General features: G+C 36.4%; 1 protein-coding gene across 19 annotated transcripts in view; it reads right to left on the bottom strand.

The window, feature by feature from the left end:
- NRXN1 (neurexin 1) overlaps window positions 1-19,953 on the bottom strand; it is a 633,366-nt gene that overhangs the window by 339,476 nt on the left and 273,937 nt on the right. For all 19 annotated transcript variants that reach the window (XM_052667052.1, XM_052667120.1, XM_052667663.1 and 16 more), the window contains 3 exons: window positions 12,944-13,066; window positions 7,764-8,145; window positions 7,060-7,250 (listed from right to left, as the gene is read on the bottom strand). In XM_052667052.1, coding sequence (XP_052523012.1) covers window positions 7,060-7,250; window positions 7,764-8,145; window positions 12,944-13,066 — 696 coding nt within the window. The remainder of the gene's footprint in view (window positions 1-7,059; window positions 7,251-7,763; window positions 8,146-12,943; window positions 13,067-19,953) is intronic.

Genomic DNA, 19,953 nt, shown 5'->3' with positions numbered 1-19,953 from the left:
GAAGAGATCACAAGCACTGAAATTGCCAGCACTGTGAGTTTTCTTCAGTCATCCTTATTGGCATATAGGATGTACTGCAGGTATTCGTCAAGAAAATTGAACTTTGAAGATATTCCCTTCCTTGGCTGATACTGCTTATTCTTTCTACTCATTTTAGAACAGAATTGCAATTCACACTGACAAAAGACAAGGGCAGTGAAGATTAAAAGAGATGATTAAGAAAACTTGCAGAGTTAATAGGTGCACCAAGAAAAATTTCTCATGCTATTAACTTCAGTGGCAGTCCACAGTGGAGATAGATCTGCTGTTCTACCTTTCTCTAAGGCTCCTGATCCCACATCCTATCCCATCATGCTATATTTGCATTTAGCATTTTCCACACTTGATACAAATATTCATCTGCCTAGAAACTTCTCTGGCTGTTGTTATCCTGTACCCTACTTTATATGTCAGGCTCTCCCTGATGTGCTCCACACTTACATACTTAACCCCCTGGTACTCAGTTTTCAATCCTGCCAAGCTTTTTGGCTCTGTTCAAATCAGCTCAACGCTTATGCAAACATACTTCTTTAAAGAAAACATTTCAAAAAGAGGTAAGTAAAGATATATGACAGAAAAGGCAGAAGTGGCCATGTCCTTAGCAGATGAGTTTTCAACAGGCAAAAACAGATATACAGAAGGGATGTGATTAAGTCTGAACATTATTCCAAATTTCTCCATGTTAAAAATTACAATTTCCATAGAAGTCATCAATCCCTTTCTTAAATTACATATACACTCAAACAGGAAATAGCTACACAAAAGCATTTTTCATTTTCTTGATAGTAACGATCCTCTGTTTCCCAGTCACTTTATTTCATAGAATCATTTCTCTTTGTCCCACCTACACTGTCCCCATCCCCCAGAAAACTTAGATGAATGGCAGTGGCATTGTAGAAAAAAGATAATCACATCTAAAGTCTGCTTGTCCAATGGACTTTGAGGAAAGATGGTGATGTGTGTGAAATGGTAAATAATAAAGTCTAATTGCCATATAAATGTGCGTGGTAATCCATCTCCCACAGAACTGATGCTACACAAATTACTTCATAGATAAGGGGGGTGGTTGTGGTACAAAGGTGAGGTATTAAAGCGTATTAACTGTCTTTCATTTCTTTCCTGTTCTGGCCACTTTTGCACATTGAATGCATCTCAAAAGCAGACAAAATCTAATGAAGCGGGGATTTTTACACCACAGTGCATTTAGATTTCCCTTCTGAGATAAATTATTCTTCTGAAATCATGTATTGATTCTCTACTTCAATAGCCAACATACGCACTTCAGACAGCTTGTTTTCAAAACAGCAAAGAATTACACTTTCTGACAGGTAGCCTGGATATCAGAGAGCTGCAGCATCTACAGAACTCTTAACTCCTAGTTACTACATCAGGCAACATTCTCCACATAACCCTATGAAGAAATTGACAGAGGTTAAATGTGCTCAGATTGAATGTGGGTTTGTAGAGGGAAACATTTTTTGTTACATTACCATCCTCTGTACCCAGACAACTACCTCTAGACTCAGATGAGAACTGCTTGGTCAGAATTCCAACACTTATGGGGAGGACTGTACAATGCCCATGGCAGCACACTTTGAAAACAAATTTAGGATGTGCGTTTGGAAGGATGCTAGAATTCAACAAATGTGCCCCACAGACAGCCAGTATAATATCTGTGAATGCAGCTGGGGGAGAGAGAAATTTATTACTTTATGCAAGTTGAGACTGTGTTCCAATTACAACTTGCAGATAACAAGAATTCAGAACTTTGTTGGTGGGATGTATTTAAGTTAAATATTCAGTTTTTTCTTTTGTTTGATTTGGGAGTATAAATGCTTCCCACATTAGTGCTAGCACTTTTACTTAGTATTCCAGAAGGGCTTCAAAGAAATTCTACAATCAGAGAAGGTAATAACCTTCACGCAGAACAGCTGCAGGAACACAGGCTTTGACCACAACTCTTTGGGCTCAGCCACCCAGCTGGCACTTCCTGTCTCTGCCCTCACCATTCCCTGCAAACAGAAGGATAGAGGAAAACACTGTTTGTGCTCCTACACCCTTAATCAGTTGTCCCAAGGCCCTGAAGTCCCTCTTGAGTTTCCTCAAACTTCCTGCTAGAACTCCATCACTGCCTACCCAAAAAAAAACAAAACAAAAACAAAAACAAAAACAAAAAAAAAAAAAAAAAAAAAAAAAAAAAAAAAAACCAATAACAGAAAATAACCTGAGGGCTGGTTAGCCAGGAAAGGAAGCTTTCTCTTTGTATCTCTAACCCAGGCCCAAGGCGGTCACAGACTTCCCTACAAAGTGGTCCCTGCCTGCATTTTGGGCCTTCCCTTCCCTTCCAAATGGACAATGACCCATCGTTTTCCTATGCAGAAGCTATTTTGATGTAGGGCATAGGCTGACTTTACCTTTGCAACTACTCTGAACAGAGGTTGCTTTCTCAACACTGTCAGGAAGACAACAGCTGCATCCACTAATGTCTACTCCAACAAGTCACAATAGAAAGATCTATTTACTGGTGACTGTATTTGGAGTTCTGTATTTGAAACAGAGCGTTGTTTCTGCATGAGGAGCTCACAGCCCGCTGGCAAGGTCATTACAATTAACTCATGCATGCTCATTTGAGAAATATAAGTGCTAATACTCATTCTGTTGTACAATTTTGGGCTTATATGTAAAAGACTTCTCCATTCTTCTTAATAAAGCTTTGGTTTTTTTTTGTTAAAAATATGAAAAAATGCTACCATTAATAGAGACCTTGAAATACACAAAAGAACACATAATGCAGCAACAATAACAATGGGTTCAATATAAGACAACACTGGGAAGTATTACATAAAATTGACATTATTTCAATTTCTATCACTGTAACAAGAAGCCTCTCCAACGACCAAGACTAATTTATCTCAGTTTTGCATGGTTTGAGCAATGTGCTTTGACAGGGAAAGCAAGCCCTTATAGATTAAATCACTATTACCAATCATCAATAAATACACAAGGCTAATAGATCTATTGATAATTTAGTAACCTATGCAGGAAGTTTACAAGGATGGATGAATTTCTGAGTGAGCCTTTACATATATGGAAGTGTATTTCAGGGTGTCTATGAAACCACTGATGTTACACCAGAAAATAATGTGATTGCTTTTCTTTCAGAGGCCTCAGAACAGGCTGCTTCCATATCACAGGAGAAAAGGGCAAATGAAAAGGCAAATATATAGCAATAGAAGTCATATCTTAAGAAGAGACAGAGACAGCTGGAGAACAATTAAGGGCTACAGAAGTAAAATAAAACAGACAAAAATAAATCCAGATGGAATTTTTAGACATATGAGTGTTGGTTCTGAGGTGGGCTCTAATATGAATTGCTTTTTTTTTTCTTATTTTTATTTTTATTTTATTTATTTTGGAGGATACAGTGACACAGTAGCACAGGAATAAATATTATTTATAATGGACACTAGAAAAATTGACATTTGGGAAAGCCACGTGGAAGGGAATAAAGTGAGAAAAGATGGAAGTATGGATGCCAGCTCAGAACAGCAGTTCTAGTAAATGTGTGAAACACTGCACGGGCAGCGAAAATCAAACCAAAGCTGTAGATTTGGGCAGGAATTTTCTGTGATGGTGAATTTGTTTTTAAAAGAAAGTACTAATAGCCCAAAATCAGAATTCAGATGACTACAGTTTATCCTGAAGGATAAAGCACAACTAGATAGTTTGGAACAGGATAGGATAGTGCTGTACTGAAATTATCAATTCCTTGAAAAGTTTGTAACTACTTTTTGTTAAATGTAAACAACAGCGTTCTTTAACTTTTCCGTTCATGACAGTGTGATATTTTACTTATTCATCCCAACTTACAAATAAATAAAGCGTTAAAATATCTGAATTTTCTCTGGACAGTCATTCTGTGTGTATTTCTTTTTCGTATGTTTGCACTTTAATTGAAATAGGTGAAAAGTTGTTTGGGGGGTTAAAGTAGTGTCCATATTAAAGCAAATCAAAAGGAAGATTAAAGCCTACAAGTTGTGAGGATACAAAGTTACACTTGAGGATGTTCCTCCTCCTCTTGTGTCTTCAAGTATTTATATAAAAAAAAACTTCCAGAACTCATTTCCCACACCACAGAAAGAAAGTGTGGAAACAGAAGAGACGTTACAGATGTTGCAATACCCACATAGCCTGAATGAAGGAGACATCTTTCCTTTGGCAGTGTTAAGGAACAAGAACATGAGTCAAATTCCAACTTCACTTGCATTTTTGTGCACATTTCAGGCCACTCGGTCCTCTTACACTACATCTCCACAATACTGAGAACAGCAAGGAGAATTCTCCACCCAACTTCTCTTGCTGTCAAAACCCTGAATGACATAGCCATGCTAACCAGCTGCAAGCAGGACAGGGAAAGTGCTTATGAAATATGTGAAAGCAGATTTACTGTATAACTGTATGTTGGCAAGTTGAATACAATGCTGTTCTGTTAAGTCTCACTTATCTTTGTAGGTTATCTGATGGAACTCCACCTGAGTACACTTTGCTGTTTTTCTCTGCTCACAAAAACAGTACAGTTCTTGAAACTGACACAGAACTATTTTCACTCATTTATTTATTTGACACTAGTTTATCATTTATCCATCAAGAGACTGCAGTAATTCAGCTGGAAAATTTAGCGCATGTGTTTCCACAGGTTCCCAACTCCTGTCCACTGAAATTGTGTCAGAGGAGACACAGGAAAGCCATTTCTCTAATAACAGACTTTCTGTATTAAGAAGCCAAATCTTGCACCCAGAAGGAAATGTATGGTGAAAATTTTCTCCTGTGCTTTTATGGCAACTGTCTGCTTTCACATACAGCTGGCATCCTGTGCAGGCTCCACAACACAATCTGTCTTTGCACTGAGTTCACTGTACATTTTTTTATTTTTAAATCTGCATATATGTGATTATTCTTTCCAGGATTATCTTGGCTTTCAGCATTTGAAATCTGGCAACTATGTAATTACTGAGAAAGGCTGCAGAATTCTTTATTATCTGTACACATGTATATTTCTGCTAATGTAAACTCCAGTTACACAGAATGATTGCTATCACTAGCAGGAAGTACAAGTTTAAATTTGCTTTGTTGCTAGGGCTGAAATAATAGAGGACAATGAATTAACCATGACTGTTCTTATTGGTAAAGTTAAGTGTAGGGAGTGTTTATGGCACAACAGAGAAAAAAAAAAGAAAAACAAGAAAAAAAAAAAGCCATGCAAAAGCATTTCAACTGAATACAGAGGAAGAAAAAACAATAATGAAAGACATTATTTTTCTCCTTTCTAACCTGCTGGAAACGTATCAGAAAAACAGTCAAAACTCTCACTATAAATGATGTGTCATACTTAAGGAATTTAATCTGAGCAAAATATAATAGAACATTAAGAAAAAAAAAAAAAGTAACATGCTGCTGTAAAAAGCTGGAGATTGAGGAACTGTGTATGCTAACTGTACATTACTGCTTGAAAATGCCAGGTTTGTGATTCGTTTACTAGCCATACTTCCTGGATGTTGAACTACAGAAAATCAGCACCCAGAATATTTCACCTTCCTCACTTCAATTCTAAGTATGTTTTTTCATACTCTTCAGTCTTCTTTTTTCCAACTGGAATTCAAGGTTAGAAAATGCACCAGCTATCAACAGTTTAACTTCAAAAGGGTAAAGCAAAAGTAGAATTTTCAGTATAAAGAAAACAAAAGAATGCTGGATTCCATAGGTTATCCTAGCTGAGGGACTCTGTGAAGGCACAAGCCAATACATTTAGTGAAATAACAGTGCCCTCTAGTGCTTTTATTAAGCACGTTGTTCAAACTTCTTTTTAAACAAAGAAACACAGCAAATCACCACCTTCCTTTTAAAAAACATGTAGCATAAAATGGCTATGTTTATCAGTTCAGATCAGAATTATTTTTTCTAGACATGTCTAACTAATATACTGGGTAAAAAAAAAGATTTAATACATGCATATATACAAGGAGCACTTTGTGATGCAAAAATGTGAAGGAATAAGGTGTATGATTTCAGTATATCAGAATACCTCAGAAATATTATACTAAATAAACTTGGAATATACTTGGAGGAATGTAAACATAAGAAAGAACATGGCACAATATTCATACACAATTTTGAGAATGGAGCATGAGCCATCCAAATAACTTCATTTTCTAGACCAAGAATTTCTGATAAGAAGCACCTTGCTGAAAACTACAATATATTGAGACAGTTTTCAGTCTTTCTTACAGTACTTACAAGTGAAGCAAACATGCAAAATACCACAAAATCCAGAATAATTACTGAGGTTAGCACATTTTCTGTGACTCAGAGGTAGATAAAAGAAAATTCAGCAAGGAACAAGCTCTTGATGGAATATTAGTGTCTACTTTGAACAACATGGCTTCTGAAATATTATATTTTCTTTGATTGCTATAAAATGTCGGTTTTCCTAACAAGAAATTTATAAAGCCTGTTAAAATATATTGCACTGCATTTATTTTCCCAATGGAAGGTGAAATTTGTGTGGAATATCGAACAACGTGGACCAGGTGAAAATATTCTCCAAGCTTCTAACATGGAGATCATTAGTTCTGCTAAACCTCTGTAATCATACTGTACAAATTGGGTTGTGGCTTCTGCATGCCAGTAACATAGCTCATGTTCACATAAAGTCAAGCTTTCTTTGTAAGGTCCTTAGAGCTCCTGTATTCCACTAGAAATCTTTTAGTATGATATTGGTCCATTCTGTATTCTTAATTACTATTCTGTGTTCTTAAACACAACCTTTAAAGTTGTACTTAACTATGCAAGACTACTACTATACTGCCATTGTCAGGTCAACAAAGAAAATTGCATCTCCTGTGGACATATTAATTATTTTCAAATTTAATATTTTGTATGGTATTGAAGTGTAAATCCTTTTTCAGGTTACCACTCTGTAGTGATTCTCACTTTATTTTGTAAAGAAATTACTGTACTTACTTTTGAGATCTAAATTTCTGGCTCCAGCTGTGCTCTGAGTTGTGATTTTTGTGTCAATCTTTACAGTGTGGAGATTGTTGGTATCCCTTGATATCATCACATTATGCCACTGGTTGTCATTCAGAGGTTTATTAGAACTTCCTTTGATGAGATTTGCACCATTTCCCAAGTCAAACACATAGTGTAAATATCTGCAAAAAGAGAAAAAATTGGAAGTTTCCTTTTCTTTACATACCAAGGAGGAACTAATGAATTAATTTGTCTAGTATTTTCCACTTCCTTGTTCTTCTCAGCAATGGTGGTAAGGATGATAACACTTCCTTCAAATGAGGAAGCAGCCTTAAGTCAGAGAATTTCAGAGAAATATAGAGGGGCTGAGATGACGTCTCAAGTTTCTGGAAAATAATAAGCACTCCTTGTATCAAGAGAGAGAGAGAGAGAGAGAGAGCGCGCACAAGGAAGGCTATCAGCTTTGGGGTAAATGCTATTATTATACCTATTACTTATTTTCATATTTTTCAGGCACCTAGCTTCATCTGAAAGAAAAAGTCACAATAAAACACATGAAGCTTAACATGAGGAAACATTCATCAGTCTGAATTACTCAGTCAGGTAAAGATTTGTCCCCAGAGCTTTCCTTTCTTTTCCTCCTGTCTGTATATTTGGAATAGCCTGTTTTTATCAATACACCAATCCATACGTACCCTTTTACTAATTCAACCACAATGAAATCATTTCCATCGCCACTGTTATAAAGTATCAATCCATCCAGAGAGGTGGTTTTGAACTGGAAAAAAAGGTGCATAGATGTATATGCTTGCAATGTGGCCAATGCGACATAACTTGCTTTTGTTTTAAAGGTTACAGGGTCTGCTATGATGTTTCTGAACCCAAATCTTGCATTTAGCTCACAATAATCGATGTCTCCATTTTTACATAAGTCAATGTATGCCATGCCATTAAATGTAAGGCTCTGTAGATGCCCAATGAAATTAGAAGGCACAGAAGACAGGTAGCGACGTTCTGTTATTATTCCAGTCTCTATGTTGTGGAATTCCAGCCGTGTGTGATCACCAGCCATTTGACCTTAAAACAGTAACAAGAAAACACACATTAGTATTTGAAATAGGAAGTCAAAAAGCACATCTCACGATTAAGCACGTGCAGGAATTCCACACTTAGATTGTGCAGGCCAATTCCTGATCCCAAAGAGGACTTTTTAAAGTCATCCAAACTACTTGTAAAGATCTGAGAGTCTCTTCACCAAGTTTGTTATGTTTAGATAAGACTAACAACAATACTTCTACACTGAGCAATAATACCATAGTATATCCAACTGTAAATGAAATCCCACACTCTGATTACAGTTAATCAGATAATTTGATTTATTCTAAGCAAAAGTAATTACCACAACAAGAACACAAATGTTCTAAGAGCCGGAATTTCATGGAAGAGTATAAGAGTCTTGGGGACATTACTCTATATGCTTTGATTAAAAGGGCAGGATTTAGCAGGAAGGATTCCTGTTTAAGCAGTCCTAGGTACAGTAGTGCTTGCCTGCTGCAAAATCCTGTCCTGAAATTGTGGTCAGAGAAATTGTGAAAGTAATTAGCTTCGTATTGTGGGGACAAAGTAGGGGAGGAGGCAGTCACAGCCCAAGTGATGCACAAACCTGAAGGTGTGCAGTAAGGGCACATCCAGGTGTCTGTTGTCATCCTGAAAACCGCAAGGGACTTGCTTACATCAGAGAAACCACAAGCCTCAAAGGTACCCCTGGGTCTTTCTTTGCCATGCATAGCAAAAAGTCTAAAATTTTCAGGCTGTATAGCTAACCTGAAGGCAACAATCAATGCTGGCATTGCACGCTGTGTACAAATTAGTATTGAAACTGATTATTAATTTATCCTACATTCAAATTTTCATCCTCTAAAGAGCTCCCTTTTCTAAGATTTTTTTCCAGGTTCAAGAAATGGTACAGATGTAATGGCATAAAGCTGTTCAATAATGTCCCTACAGTTGCAGTGCACATTGTTGATGGCCAAGCTCCCTCTGCACTGAATGAACTACAGTAAGAATGTGTGAGCTCTGACCTGAGCTGGATGTGCTTGGCAATCTTGCAGAAAACTGTGGCATGCTCAGACTTGAAAAGCTTTTATAAGCAAGTGCATGCCTGTGTGAATAGGGCAGCTATCAAGGCAAGGTGAATGTTGATATTTGGGCTTTGCCCAGGGGTATAGATTCACAGATTACTTCAGCTACATAGAATAATATCTTAGGACCTTTCAGACCACACACACACAAAAACAAAAGCAGTTAATAATTTATGTTAAATATTTTCAGTAGTTTGCTTAGTATAAGGATGCATTCTACATGATTTACAATTTTACTGATACCACTGAACACCATCAGTATCTTAATCTCCAGAAACAGCTTGTTGATGTTCTTATTTCTGAACATCAGTTCTAAATATATTTTATCCTCTTATATATTACTGAAGGTGGATTCTTCCTTGCAGAAACCAGTAGTAAGCTGTCTTGAACAATGCCAGATGTATAACCTTCTGCAAGGCCAATAGCTGTACACTGGATCACAGCCAGAGAGAGCTGAAGAACAAGTTTTGGAGGAACATTATGTATTCCAGTCTTATATCACTTCAGATGGCATTGCATAAATGTAATGGCAAAAATCCACTAAGCTTTGGCCTGTAGCACAGTATCCTCTTTACATTTACTACCTTAAACTCATTTTTTTTCTTCAGCACAGTAATAAAAAAGTTCCAGAAATCTGGGCTCACATCCCAACTCTCCTCCTAACATTAAAGTTGTACAAAATTGCTTGAGACTTTGTGCTTAGAATTTGGGTCCTTCTGTGCTATTCCTATGTCAGGTGCATATAATGCACTACCTGTTGTGATGCTATGGAACAGGCCTAGTGAATTGCTTTTCATAAGCATAAGCTAGGTATCCTTCCCAACATCCAACTATGGTGACCTATTTCCTTTCTCATTCATTTACAGAAAAAAAAAAAAAGAAAGAAAAAAAAGAAAGAAAAAAAAAGTGCATCAGTGCTGCAAGCATTTAAACTTTTTTCTGCTGAGTAAAATTATCAAAACCATCTGCATGACTTATAATGAAAGCTAGATATGAAAGACTGTTTAGGCATGCATAAATTTATGCATTTGTCAATGGTAAGAAGGAGTGTGCAATACATGGACAAATAGGAAGGACTTCATAACCTGTGAAAAACGGAAAGTCAAGCTGAATTATTTAATGGCTCCCCTTCCATCTTTAGCTCTCTGGACCTGACAAGCTCTTCTAAACGAGAGAAGAGATGGAATAAAAAAAAAATGAAAACAGTCCATGCTGAGAGGAAGCCAGAATTCTGGGCAGGAACTTCGTTTTTTCTTACCTTCATGTAAATTACTAGGGTATATTTTAAACATCTGAAGAAAAATTCTAAACAGCTTAATGTAAGGGCAATCCAACGTGATATGGCAATGTTTCCACTAACCTGTTAGGGAATTCAAAGCTCCTATGTGTTAACTTGTGTTGTATACATTTGAAGATCTACTAGATAGGAGTAAAAACCTAAGCTGGTGAAAGGTTTGGCAATATAATGTATTGAGGGAGGGGAAGGGAGAGGGAGAGAGGAGGGGAAAGAAAAGGAAAAAGAAAAGGAAAGGGGAAAAGGGAAAGGAACAAGAAGGAAAGCTGTGGACGTACGGCAACAAAAATTTGCCAAGAAGAAAATGCAATGCTTTTGGTACTAACAGAAAATTTCCCATGATACCAGACTTGCACGTTCCCAAAAGCCCCTTCTCTCACACCAGTCCCCTCCTCACAGATGAAGGAGGACACAGGCTGGCCCTATAACTTCCTGCAGAGATTTTGGGAAGATTTTGTCCATCCAAAGTACGGGGACAACCTTCTCCCTTTGGGTGAAGAGAGTTAAACATTTGTGGATTATGCACAGGTAGGCAAAAACTGAGAATCATACTGAGTTAACAGGCCAGTTTCTGATGCACTGGCATCTGGAAAGGATAAGAGTGTTGCACCAGAATTTGGATACTCAGGCAAAAGTTTTCCTTGATTAAGAGGCAACTGAAGTGAAAATACTCACTGGCTTTAACTTGTAGAGACATCTAATTTTAACTATGCTTATCCACAATGAAGAAAATTATAAAGAAAAACAAAAATGTACAGTCCTGCATTCTTTGCTTATTGCTTCACTGACTACACTCTTTATGATAGAAACCTTCCATTTTCATAGAATCATAGAATCACCAAGGTTGGAAAAGACCTAAAAGATCATCCAGTCCAACCATTCACCTATTCCCAACAGCTCCCACTAAACCATGTCCCTCAACACAACATCCAGCCTTTCCTGAAAACCCCCCAGGGTCGGTGACTCCACCACCTCCCTGGGCAGTCCATTCCAGTGCCTGACCACCCTTTCTGAAAAGTAATACTTCTTCATGTCCAGCCTGAATCTCCCCTGCCGTAGCTTGAAGCCATTCCCCCTGGTCCTATCACTAATGACACGAGAGAAGAGGCCGACCCCCAGCTCACTACAGCCTCCCTTCAGGAAGTTATAGAGAGCAATGAGGTCTCCCCTGAGACCTCATCATAACCCATCACATATATTTTGAATTTCTAAAGCTGTACTAAGCAGTTGGGACTGATTCCAAAAGAAAAAGAATACTTTTTGGTGATTTTTAAATCTGCATTACATTTAAATAAAAACTCTAAGGAACAAAGGAAATTCACATTTAGACACTGTATTTTACTGCATTCCAAACAGCTTCCTCTAACTAGAAACTGTTCCCAAAGTAACTTCATTATCTGAGTCACCAGTTGAAGCAGCAATATGATGCTTTATGTAGTTCCTTCAGTAGCACATATTTCTACTCACATAAAGAAAATAAAAACTGTGAAATAACTCATTTAAACCATTTTCTTGGGAAAATGATACAAAGGATCAGCACATACATGAAATAAATTTTTTCTTCACCTTTGGAAGACCTATTAGTAATATCTGATTCTAGAAAATGTATCTTGGAAGCTACATTGACACATCCATAATTATTCTTCTACCAGCAAAACAGTCCTGAGTGCTCTTTTGAAAAAGAACAAAAGGAGGTGCTTTCCTTTTAAAAACCATTAACATTTTCATCATTTTAACAAAGCCAAAAAATAATGATATATTTTATCTAAACATGAAAGCAAAGGAAAATGTTAAATACCTAAAACAAAATTAGGCTCACTGTACTGCGCAAGCAATCAGAGCTAGAAGCCAGATCTGATGCTATTTATAAGACATTTGTGAGACTTTATTACAGAATAACCTTCTCAATTATCATTTGTGAGACAAAATAAGAATGTATTTGTAACATGTTTGAGCATTCGTACCTTTTTTTATTCTCACATCAAACTGCAATTCTAGTGTTACAGAAAAATCTGTTGCCTAGTGTTTAGTCATTTAGAACAGCTGAGGCAAGTCTTAAAAACATGACAAAATATCTTTCAAATATTTCTGAAATTCCCTCTTGATGGGCTTAGAGTTTAGCCCTAATTTAAACTTAGTATTTTAGCAAAAGTATTTACTTGCCTTTTCATTAGTGATTTACCAAACGATTTTTCTCCAATTACTGTACAAAAATACCTGTTTAAGTCAGCATGAAGGTTTTCATCAATTTTAACAGCAGTGCTAGAGTAACATAAATGGTAAGTCCAATAATAGCATTTCAAGGAGCACAATGTAGATCTTACTCAAGAAAAGAAAGCAAGCATCTTGTTACTTTCAGATGAAGGTATTTTACTTCTGCCATTTTCCCTCTGTGTTCCCCTCCCCACCCAGATAACATGAAGTCACAACGTCATACTACCTGTCATGGCCTGCTGGTCATCCACCATTAACTTTAAACTTTTTCCTCGTCGAACCACACGCACTGTGTGCCACTCATTGTCATTGAGGTTATAGCCAGCAAAAAGGGTTTCTGGACCTTTGCCTGTAGGATATGCCAAACAGTCATTATGCAATCTCTAAATCATTATACATGTGAACCTCACAGAGAGAGAGAGAGAGAGACTGGCTGGGCACATGTTAAAACTCACCAAAAGTCGTATTAAGCAAGAAAATTAACAAGTATAATCAATTCTCAAAATATAGAGTTACTATGTTAAAACATTTCTTTTCTCAGCTTGACTATATAAATGTATTATACACACACAATAAATTAATCAGGTTGTCATAAATAGGCACAGTCAACATGGATTTAGCTAAGCATTTTCCAGTCATGAGCAACCCTTTAAGAAATAGGATTACTGCAGCCAGAAGGAAAATTTAAGCATGGGTTTAAAACACTCCATTTCCTTTCCTTCATTAAAAATAGTTTGGGGGGAAGGTGTAAGCAGTTAATGTGCTTGTGTCAAGATTTTCTTCATCTACATTGGCTCCTCAGCCTATGCTTATTCATCTGGATATCTCCATAAGATCACCTATTACATTATTATCTATTCTTACATATTCATACAAATGTTAATATTCAGTACCTTCTCATATTAGCTGGCCACGAAATCATACTTTCCTTTTTCACTCTGTGGATATATCTTCCTGTAATCTATTTTTGTAAGCAGTTAAACATTTTTTGAACAAATATAATGTTTGGCATAGCACAATGTATTTGCAACTGAAATATTCACAGATATCTAAGAAAGAGAAGATGTTTAAGATCAAGGAAAAATCTCTGAGAAGAAAATGATTACGGAAATAGCTTTTCCAAGGCAGAGACAAACCTTGCTTTATGTTTTTCAATTCCTATAACTTACTAAAAACTGATGAAAACAAAAGAAAGATGTATAACGAAGTAACATTTTACATGAAAACTCCAGGACTGCACTGACTCAGGCCATTAACTCCACTAAAATTTTCCAGATGACTATATTATATGTCAACATTTTTTCAAAAAGGGGTACGTCACTGGTTCTGAAACTCTCCCACATTTATTTTCAGATTCCTTTTCAACTGATACAGTCTAACTGTGATGGAAGGGATTTATTAATAGATAGGAATACTATAAGATGTTCTCAAAAATCAAAACCTGTCAGCATGCAGGACTGCATGGAGCAAAAAAGCCACTAGCAGCTTGATGTTGTTATTCTGTGTACATAACTTTTTTTGTCCAAAATTCTTTTTAACACCATCTACCAGCATTTCTTTTCATTTATGTTTGCTTGCTCTGCTTTTGCACACATAGCAGTATAATTGTATGTTATTTTGAGCCTGTCAAGATATCTTCTGGAATAAAAACACTGGCTACAGCAAAGGCAGCAAGATTCTAATAATATCATGTTGCCTTCTCTCTATGCTCGTGACTAATCCTCTATATTTGCACAAGGCTAGGGAAAGGGTGCAAATCCAGAGAAAGAGATGCATGCATACTCACCAGTGTCAGCTACTTGAACTAAGTTGCTTCTTCACAAGAGAAAGACCAGTTTTGCATAAAGCTTAAGCAAGTAATATTCTTCTTGGATACAGTCATACAGAGGTAGTCAATAATGCTATCTGAGAAATTTTTATTATCCTATATCTTACTGGGGACTTCAGTTGAAGGGGTTTTAAACTAGATTTGGAAGACAATGAATAGACTTGCAGTAAATCATCAAATAAAATCAGTAAAAATTCCAGTGGAAATAAAATAGTTCATTTAATGCTACTAAATACTTTACTCCTTCCTTTATTGGTCAAGCTCATTCTTTGTTCTACTTTTTAGGAGCTGGACTACTTAATCTCCCTTATTTCACATGGAAGACCTAAAAGCATAAAAAAATTATGATTACAACCCACATTAACAACCCTGTATTGTCTCCCATTCATGTAAAAGAGCCTTAGTGTGTATGAATATCAAATCCTACAGGGTTGTTCATGCTCACATAGGCAAATATGTCTATTACCTTTTAATGGTTAGAGACTTGTATGTTTTTCTGGTAAAAATAAATGCATTCCCAAGTTTATTTTCTCTGCAGTCACCCTCTAAATGGTAACTCAGATGAGAACTACCTGTGAATTGCCTTCACTTGCAGAGCATGCAATCAGGTATGATGCATGATGGCAACAATGCACTTAAAGCATTTCTGGCCTTTTAGAGCATACTTTTGTATAAAAGTAGCAAATGTGCATGTTAGCACTGTTAGGACAAATTTTTCAAATGGTTAAGCACACCTAGGCACAGAAACCCAAGGAGATCCTTTGTTACCATGCCAGGACTAAGTAGAAAATACTTATTCTTTTATTAGGCAATGTTGGCTAACTCAAACAGTTTAAATCAGTACTCTTTAACAATTTTCAAATATACCGAATTTTAATATAGAACATATTATTCAGGTCATAATAGTTCAAACATTTTTTTTTGTCCTGGTTTACAGAGCTTTAGCTTAAAGTGAATTTACTGTAAACCTCAGTCCACTAAAGGACTGACTTGTCACTCTTATAACTTCACATGGATCTGATTCCATTTACTTCATCAAGCTCACACTGGCAGAAAGTGCTGATGTATTTAAGAAAGAATTGACCTATTTCTTTGTGTCTGGTATAGGAAGAAACAAGAGTGTTAGTTTAAAAAATTCCAAACGGATTTTCTTCCTGTGTTTTCTATTTGTTCTTATGTGTCTCTAATCCTAATGTATTCCCCATGCTGTCCTTCCTCAGGAACTCATTCCTCACTTTCTAGATATAAGAGAGTCCATTTGTTTCATGTACCCAGCACTTTCTGACTCTCTCTGATATCAATACCTTAATCATATTTTAAACTTGTCCTTTCAGAGATAGGTTGTAACATGCAAAAATTCACTAAATGTCTCCTCTTGCTTAAGTAAAAAAAATATATTATCAATGTCTATTCACCCTTCAATATGTATTCATCTATTTCTTTTTTAAAGGCTTAAATAACTACAAGATTTTATGTATGCCTACAGTAAGTACATAGTATCAAGCAAACAAATATAGGCACATCTACAGATCCCATATTTGCTCACAGGCCACCACACCAGTAAAATCTTCACATCTATACAAAAGCATTTGTAATTGCTAATACAAATACAAAGAATTTTTTTTTTTCTTCATGGAAAAATGCAGACTGTGCAGCCAGATGATAGAGGTACGAATCTTGATGCAATTCATTATGAAACCAAGTACTATAACCAGTTCTGAGGACAAAAGGTTTTTTATAGTCATTTGAATGTAAAGTCCCAAACACCCTAAACTGTATCGTTACTGAGGCAATCAGTAAAGAGAATTATATGGTTCTAGTTTAGCTTACTTTGGTTTTCTCATTTCAAATAAAGAAAGAAGAATGAACCTCCAAAAGAAAAGCCTGATTTTCCAGTAGGCTAAATGTTCGAAATATTCTCTGGAGATTCGTGTTCTGTGTACTAGCTCGTGGGGAGCCTTTTCAGCTCACACATCCAAAACTGTTTGAATCAGGATGGGAATAATTGGCTCCTATGATACCATCAATCATCAGCACAACATGTACCAAACTTGCTTGAATTATTAAATTGTGTGATCAAAAGTAGGTATCAACAATGAAATATCAAAAAAAGGCTGATTAATCGGAGACTTGGAAGGGAGGCTGTATGATACAGGAAATGCTAGACCAACCTACTGAACTGCAGTTTGTAGAAAAAGTACTTCCATCAGTTTACTGGTTAATGTAAGAAATGTTAGTGGTTTCAGACAAGTTTGCTAACAGACAAGTATACGCATCATGACAGTCAATATCAAGCAGCACTGTCATTTTGAATTTGAGGGAGTAAGTGGACAAGCCTGGAACATGGAAAATATTCAGGAAGGATCCCTCCAGAACCAGACACTGAGACACAGACAGATAGGAGAAAGCCTCTTAATCTTCGTTATCCTTTCTGTGGTGGTTGGCTGCAAAATCAGTTCTGGTCTTCTGACCCATTTATTTACAAACTCTAATTTAAAAAGCCAATTAATACACTGAATAAACTGTATTTTAAATGACTGCATCTGTATGCATCATCCAGCAACTGCTCAACTATGCATGTTTCTTATTAATAGAAAAATTTAGTTGCCCTTTAAAGATCAACGGTGTGTGTCAGTTTATCGTTTAAAACAAATTGGCATCAACCACAGGAAGTCATATCACAGGCCAAAGAAATTCTGTCAGCTGTATTCTCTTTTAGACACAGATACTTCCACAAGAACAGTACATTCACTGAATCATATCAACGAAACACATCTGCACTTGATCCCCATGTTCCAGCCCACAATAGCTTTATTAAAGGGAAAATTGCCTTTTGAAATTCAAGTAACGTATTGTAAATTTAAGAGCATCCTTGTTACATTTTAAAATAAAACCAGAGATTTTGGAAATTAAAACAAAGCAAATTGAAGGTGCTAACATTTTTCATCAGCCTTCACTCCAGTTGTAGAATGGGTTTTCTCACATCATTCTGAACAACTGAAATAATATTAAAACTGTTTCTGCATGTGCACTCATATGGAAACGCAGAAAGCTAAGGAAGGTCAAAAATTGTGTTGGCTTCCTTTAAACGAGCAATCCACAAACTGACTGCATTTAATACTACACTAGTAAGGAAAGGCAGCATAGTGAATGGTCCATAGTAGCATATAAAAAAAAATAGAAAAATAGACTTCAACCAAGTCTGAATACAAAAGGTTTTCTACAGTCTCTTGTTTGTCTTTTTTCTCTATTTTCTGGGAACTTCTTTCCCAGCTCACAATCTGAATTGCTGAGTATCTCCCCTCTCCCCACATTCTCTGTCTATTGCCTCAAAAAGCTTCTAGCTTGGGTTCTATAGGGCTTATATCCATCCATTAATGTTTTCAGAACTATGAGATAGTAACTGTTGTTGACACAAGTATTTACATGGTCAGTAGATCAAGTCTGAGGGACAGAACATACACAGACCTACTTGATTAAACACTTGGTTTCTTGGTGACTGCTGAAAAACATGCTAATGATAAACCACTGTCTAGTGAAAGTCTATTCACTATAAATAGTTACCAGAACCAATTACTTATTTTTCACCTTGGTGGAGAAGGAAACATCAGAAAGCAGTGAAATTCTGAGCTCTAAGTCCTTGCACCTTCCTTGGCATCAGACTTCACTGCCATATCAGTTATACATAGAATACACATATGTATGTTCAAAATCTGTAGTGTGCTTTGCTTGTTAATAACCATATATTAGGCTATATATCTTCCGAAAAATAAGTTCTGAAATTGCAAGCACAGCTACATGAACTCAGAGCACTTGAGAGGTTAAGCCTGATTTTTTTATTGCCTTACAAAATGCCTAACCTAGCTCATTTCTCAACACAGTTCTCAAACACAGTTATTGTTAGGAAATAGTTGCATTTTAATGCTAATGTTGTAAGTCACATCTAAGTAAGTGAAACACAAACAGCCCTAAGGATGGTTATTTTCCATCTTCTCAGAAATAATGAAATAGAAGTATCTTTTAAAGGCTAAAAACCAGAAGCTAGGTAAGTATCTGGACTTTTAATAACACTGCAGTTTCTCTTTGAGCCATTCTCTAAAGATCACGACTATCAGAGAAAACGTGCTAAAGGTACTAAAGGCTTTATTAATATCCTAAGGCCCTGGACAAAAGAACAGTAAAAGTCAATGATCTTGGCTCTTGCTTTTCCAGTTCACTGCTGAACATATTCAGGCAAGTGTTCAGATACCATGTAGAACTTGACAATTGACATTGCTATAGGTAAGGTGACTGCAAACCTTCCATGCACAATTCTATGCTAAATAACTACAATTTTTTTTTTTTTTAACCTGCAGTACATTCAAAGTGCAATTGCATATAATTGCAGCATTACAGAAAAAAGCTATAAAGCCATAACCTGGCTTGAATGATGTTAATTTTTTTTAAGCACACCTAAACATAAAAACTTTGAATTGGGACCCAGCAGATGCACTTCCACAAACCACTTGTGTGACTTTCAGTAAATCATAGTTTCTTCTTTTTGCCTTACATTGACATTGCTAGAATGGAAGATTTCAAAATTAATTTGAATACATTTAAGAATTTTGCTTTGACAAAATAAAGTACAAAATTACTACTTCAACACTTTCAAATCAACATCTTCAGCTTCATTTCCTCTAAGCTGCTGCAGTGCATTAGGAAAGCAGCTGTTTCAGAAGAGATTTTCTCATCCAGCTCCCCAGTTCCCAGAACATCACATTAGAAGAGCCTGGAGAGATCATCATCTAAACCTGGCAGTGAGAGAAACCAGTCAGAAAGTTCAGCCACTGAGGAAAGAAGGGACCTAAAAAACCTGAACAGAGACATTGCATCAACTCACCTAGAAACACACAGGCACTGAATAAACTAAAATTGAGTTGACAATCAAAGTAGGCTTTTTTTTGTTTGTTTGTTTCTGTTTTTTGTTTTTTTTTTTTAAAATAAGAAGGATGATTCCCTGTTCTGGGTTTACTAGAAACGGAGAGGATATTCCTCTATGCATCTGAAGCAATGGAGAGCAAAACACCCACCAACTTCCCCTTTCTTTGCAACCATCTTTACAACTTTAAACACAGTGCTGTTTCCTCTCAACCTAAGAGACCTGGAGGAATTCTGACTTAGAAGAAGCATTTCAGTAGGAGATAGCTACCTAACTTTCAAATTCTGGACCTTAATCACTGATTCTTCCTTCCTGATCCATGAAATTGCTAATAAATGCATTAAATACTACAAACAGGTGTGTAGAGTCACCCATAGTAGATCTCTGTTTTCTAAAGGTGGAAGGACCTGTTATTAACAGTAAGCTACTATTACTATCATTTCCTATGGCTAAACTCACCCTCTTTCTTTTCTCTTAAAACCAGTGGAGT

The sequence above is a fragment of the Tympanuchus pallidicinctus genome, unplaced genomic scaffold (genome assembly GCF_026119805.1).
Source record: "Tympanuchus pallidicinctus isolate F22 unplaced genomic scaffold, pur_lepc_1.0 scaffold1, whole genome shotgun sequence".
NCBI lineage: Eukaryota > Metazoa > Chordata > Aves > Galliformes > Phasianidae > Tympanuchus > Tympanuchus pallidicinctus.
This window is presented reverse-complemented; position numbering and strand designations above follow the sequence as displayed.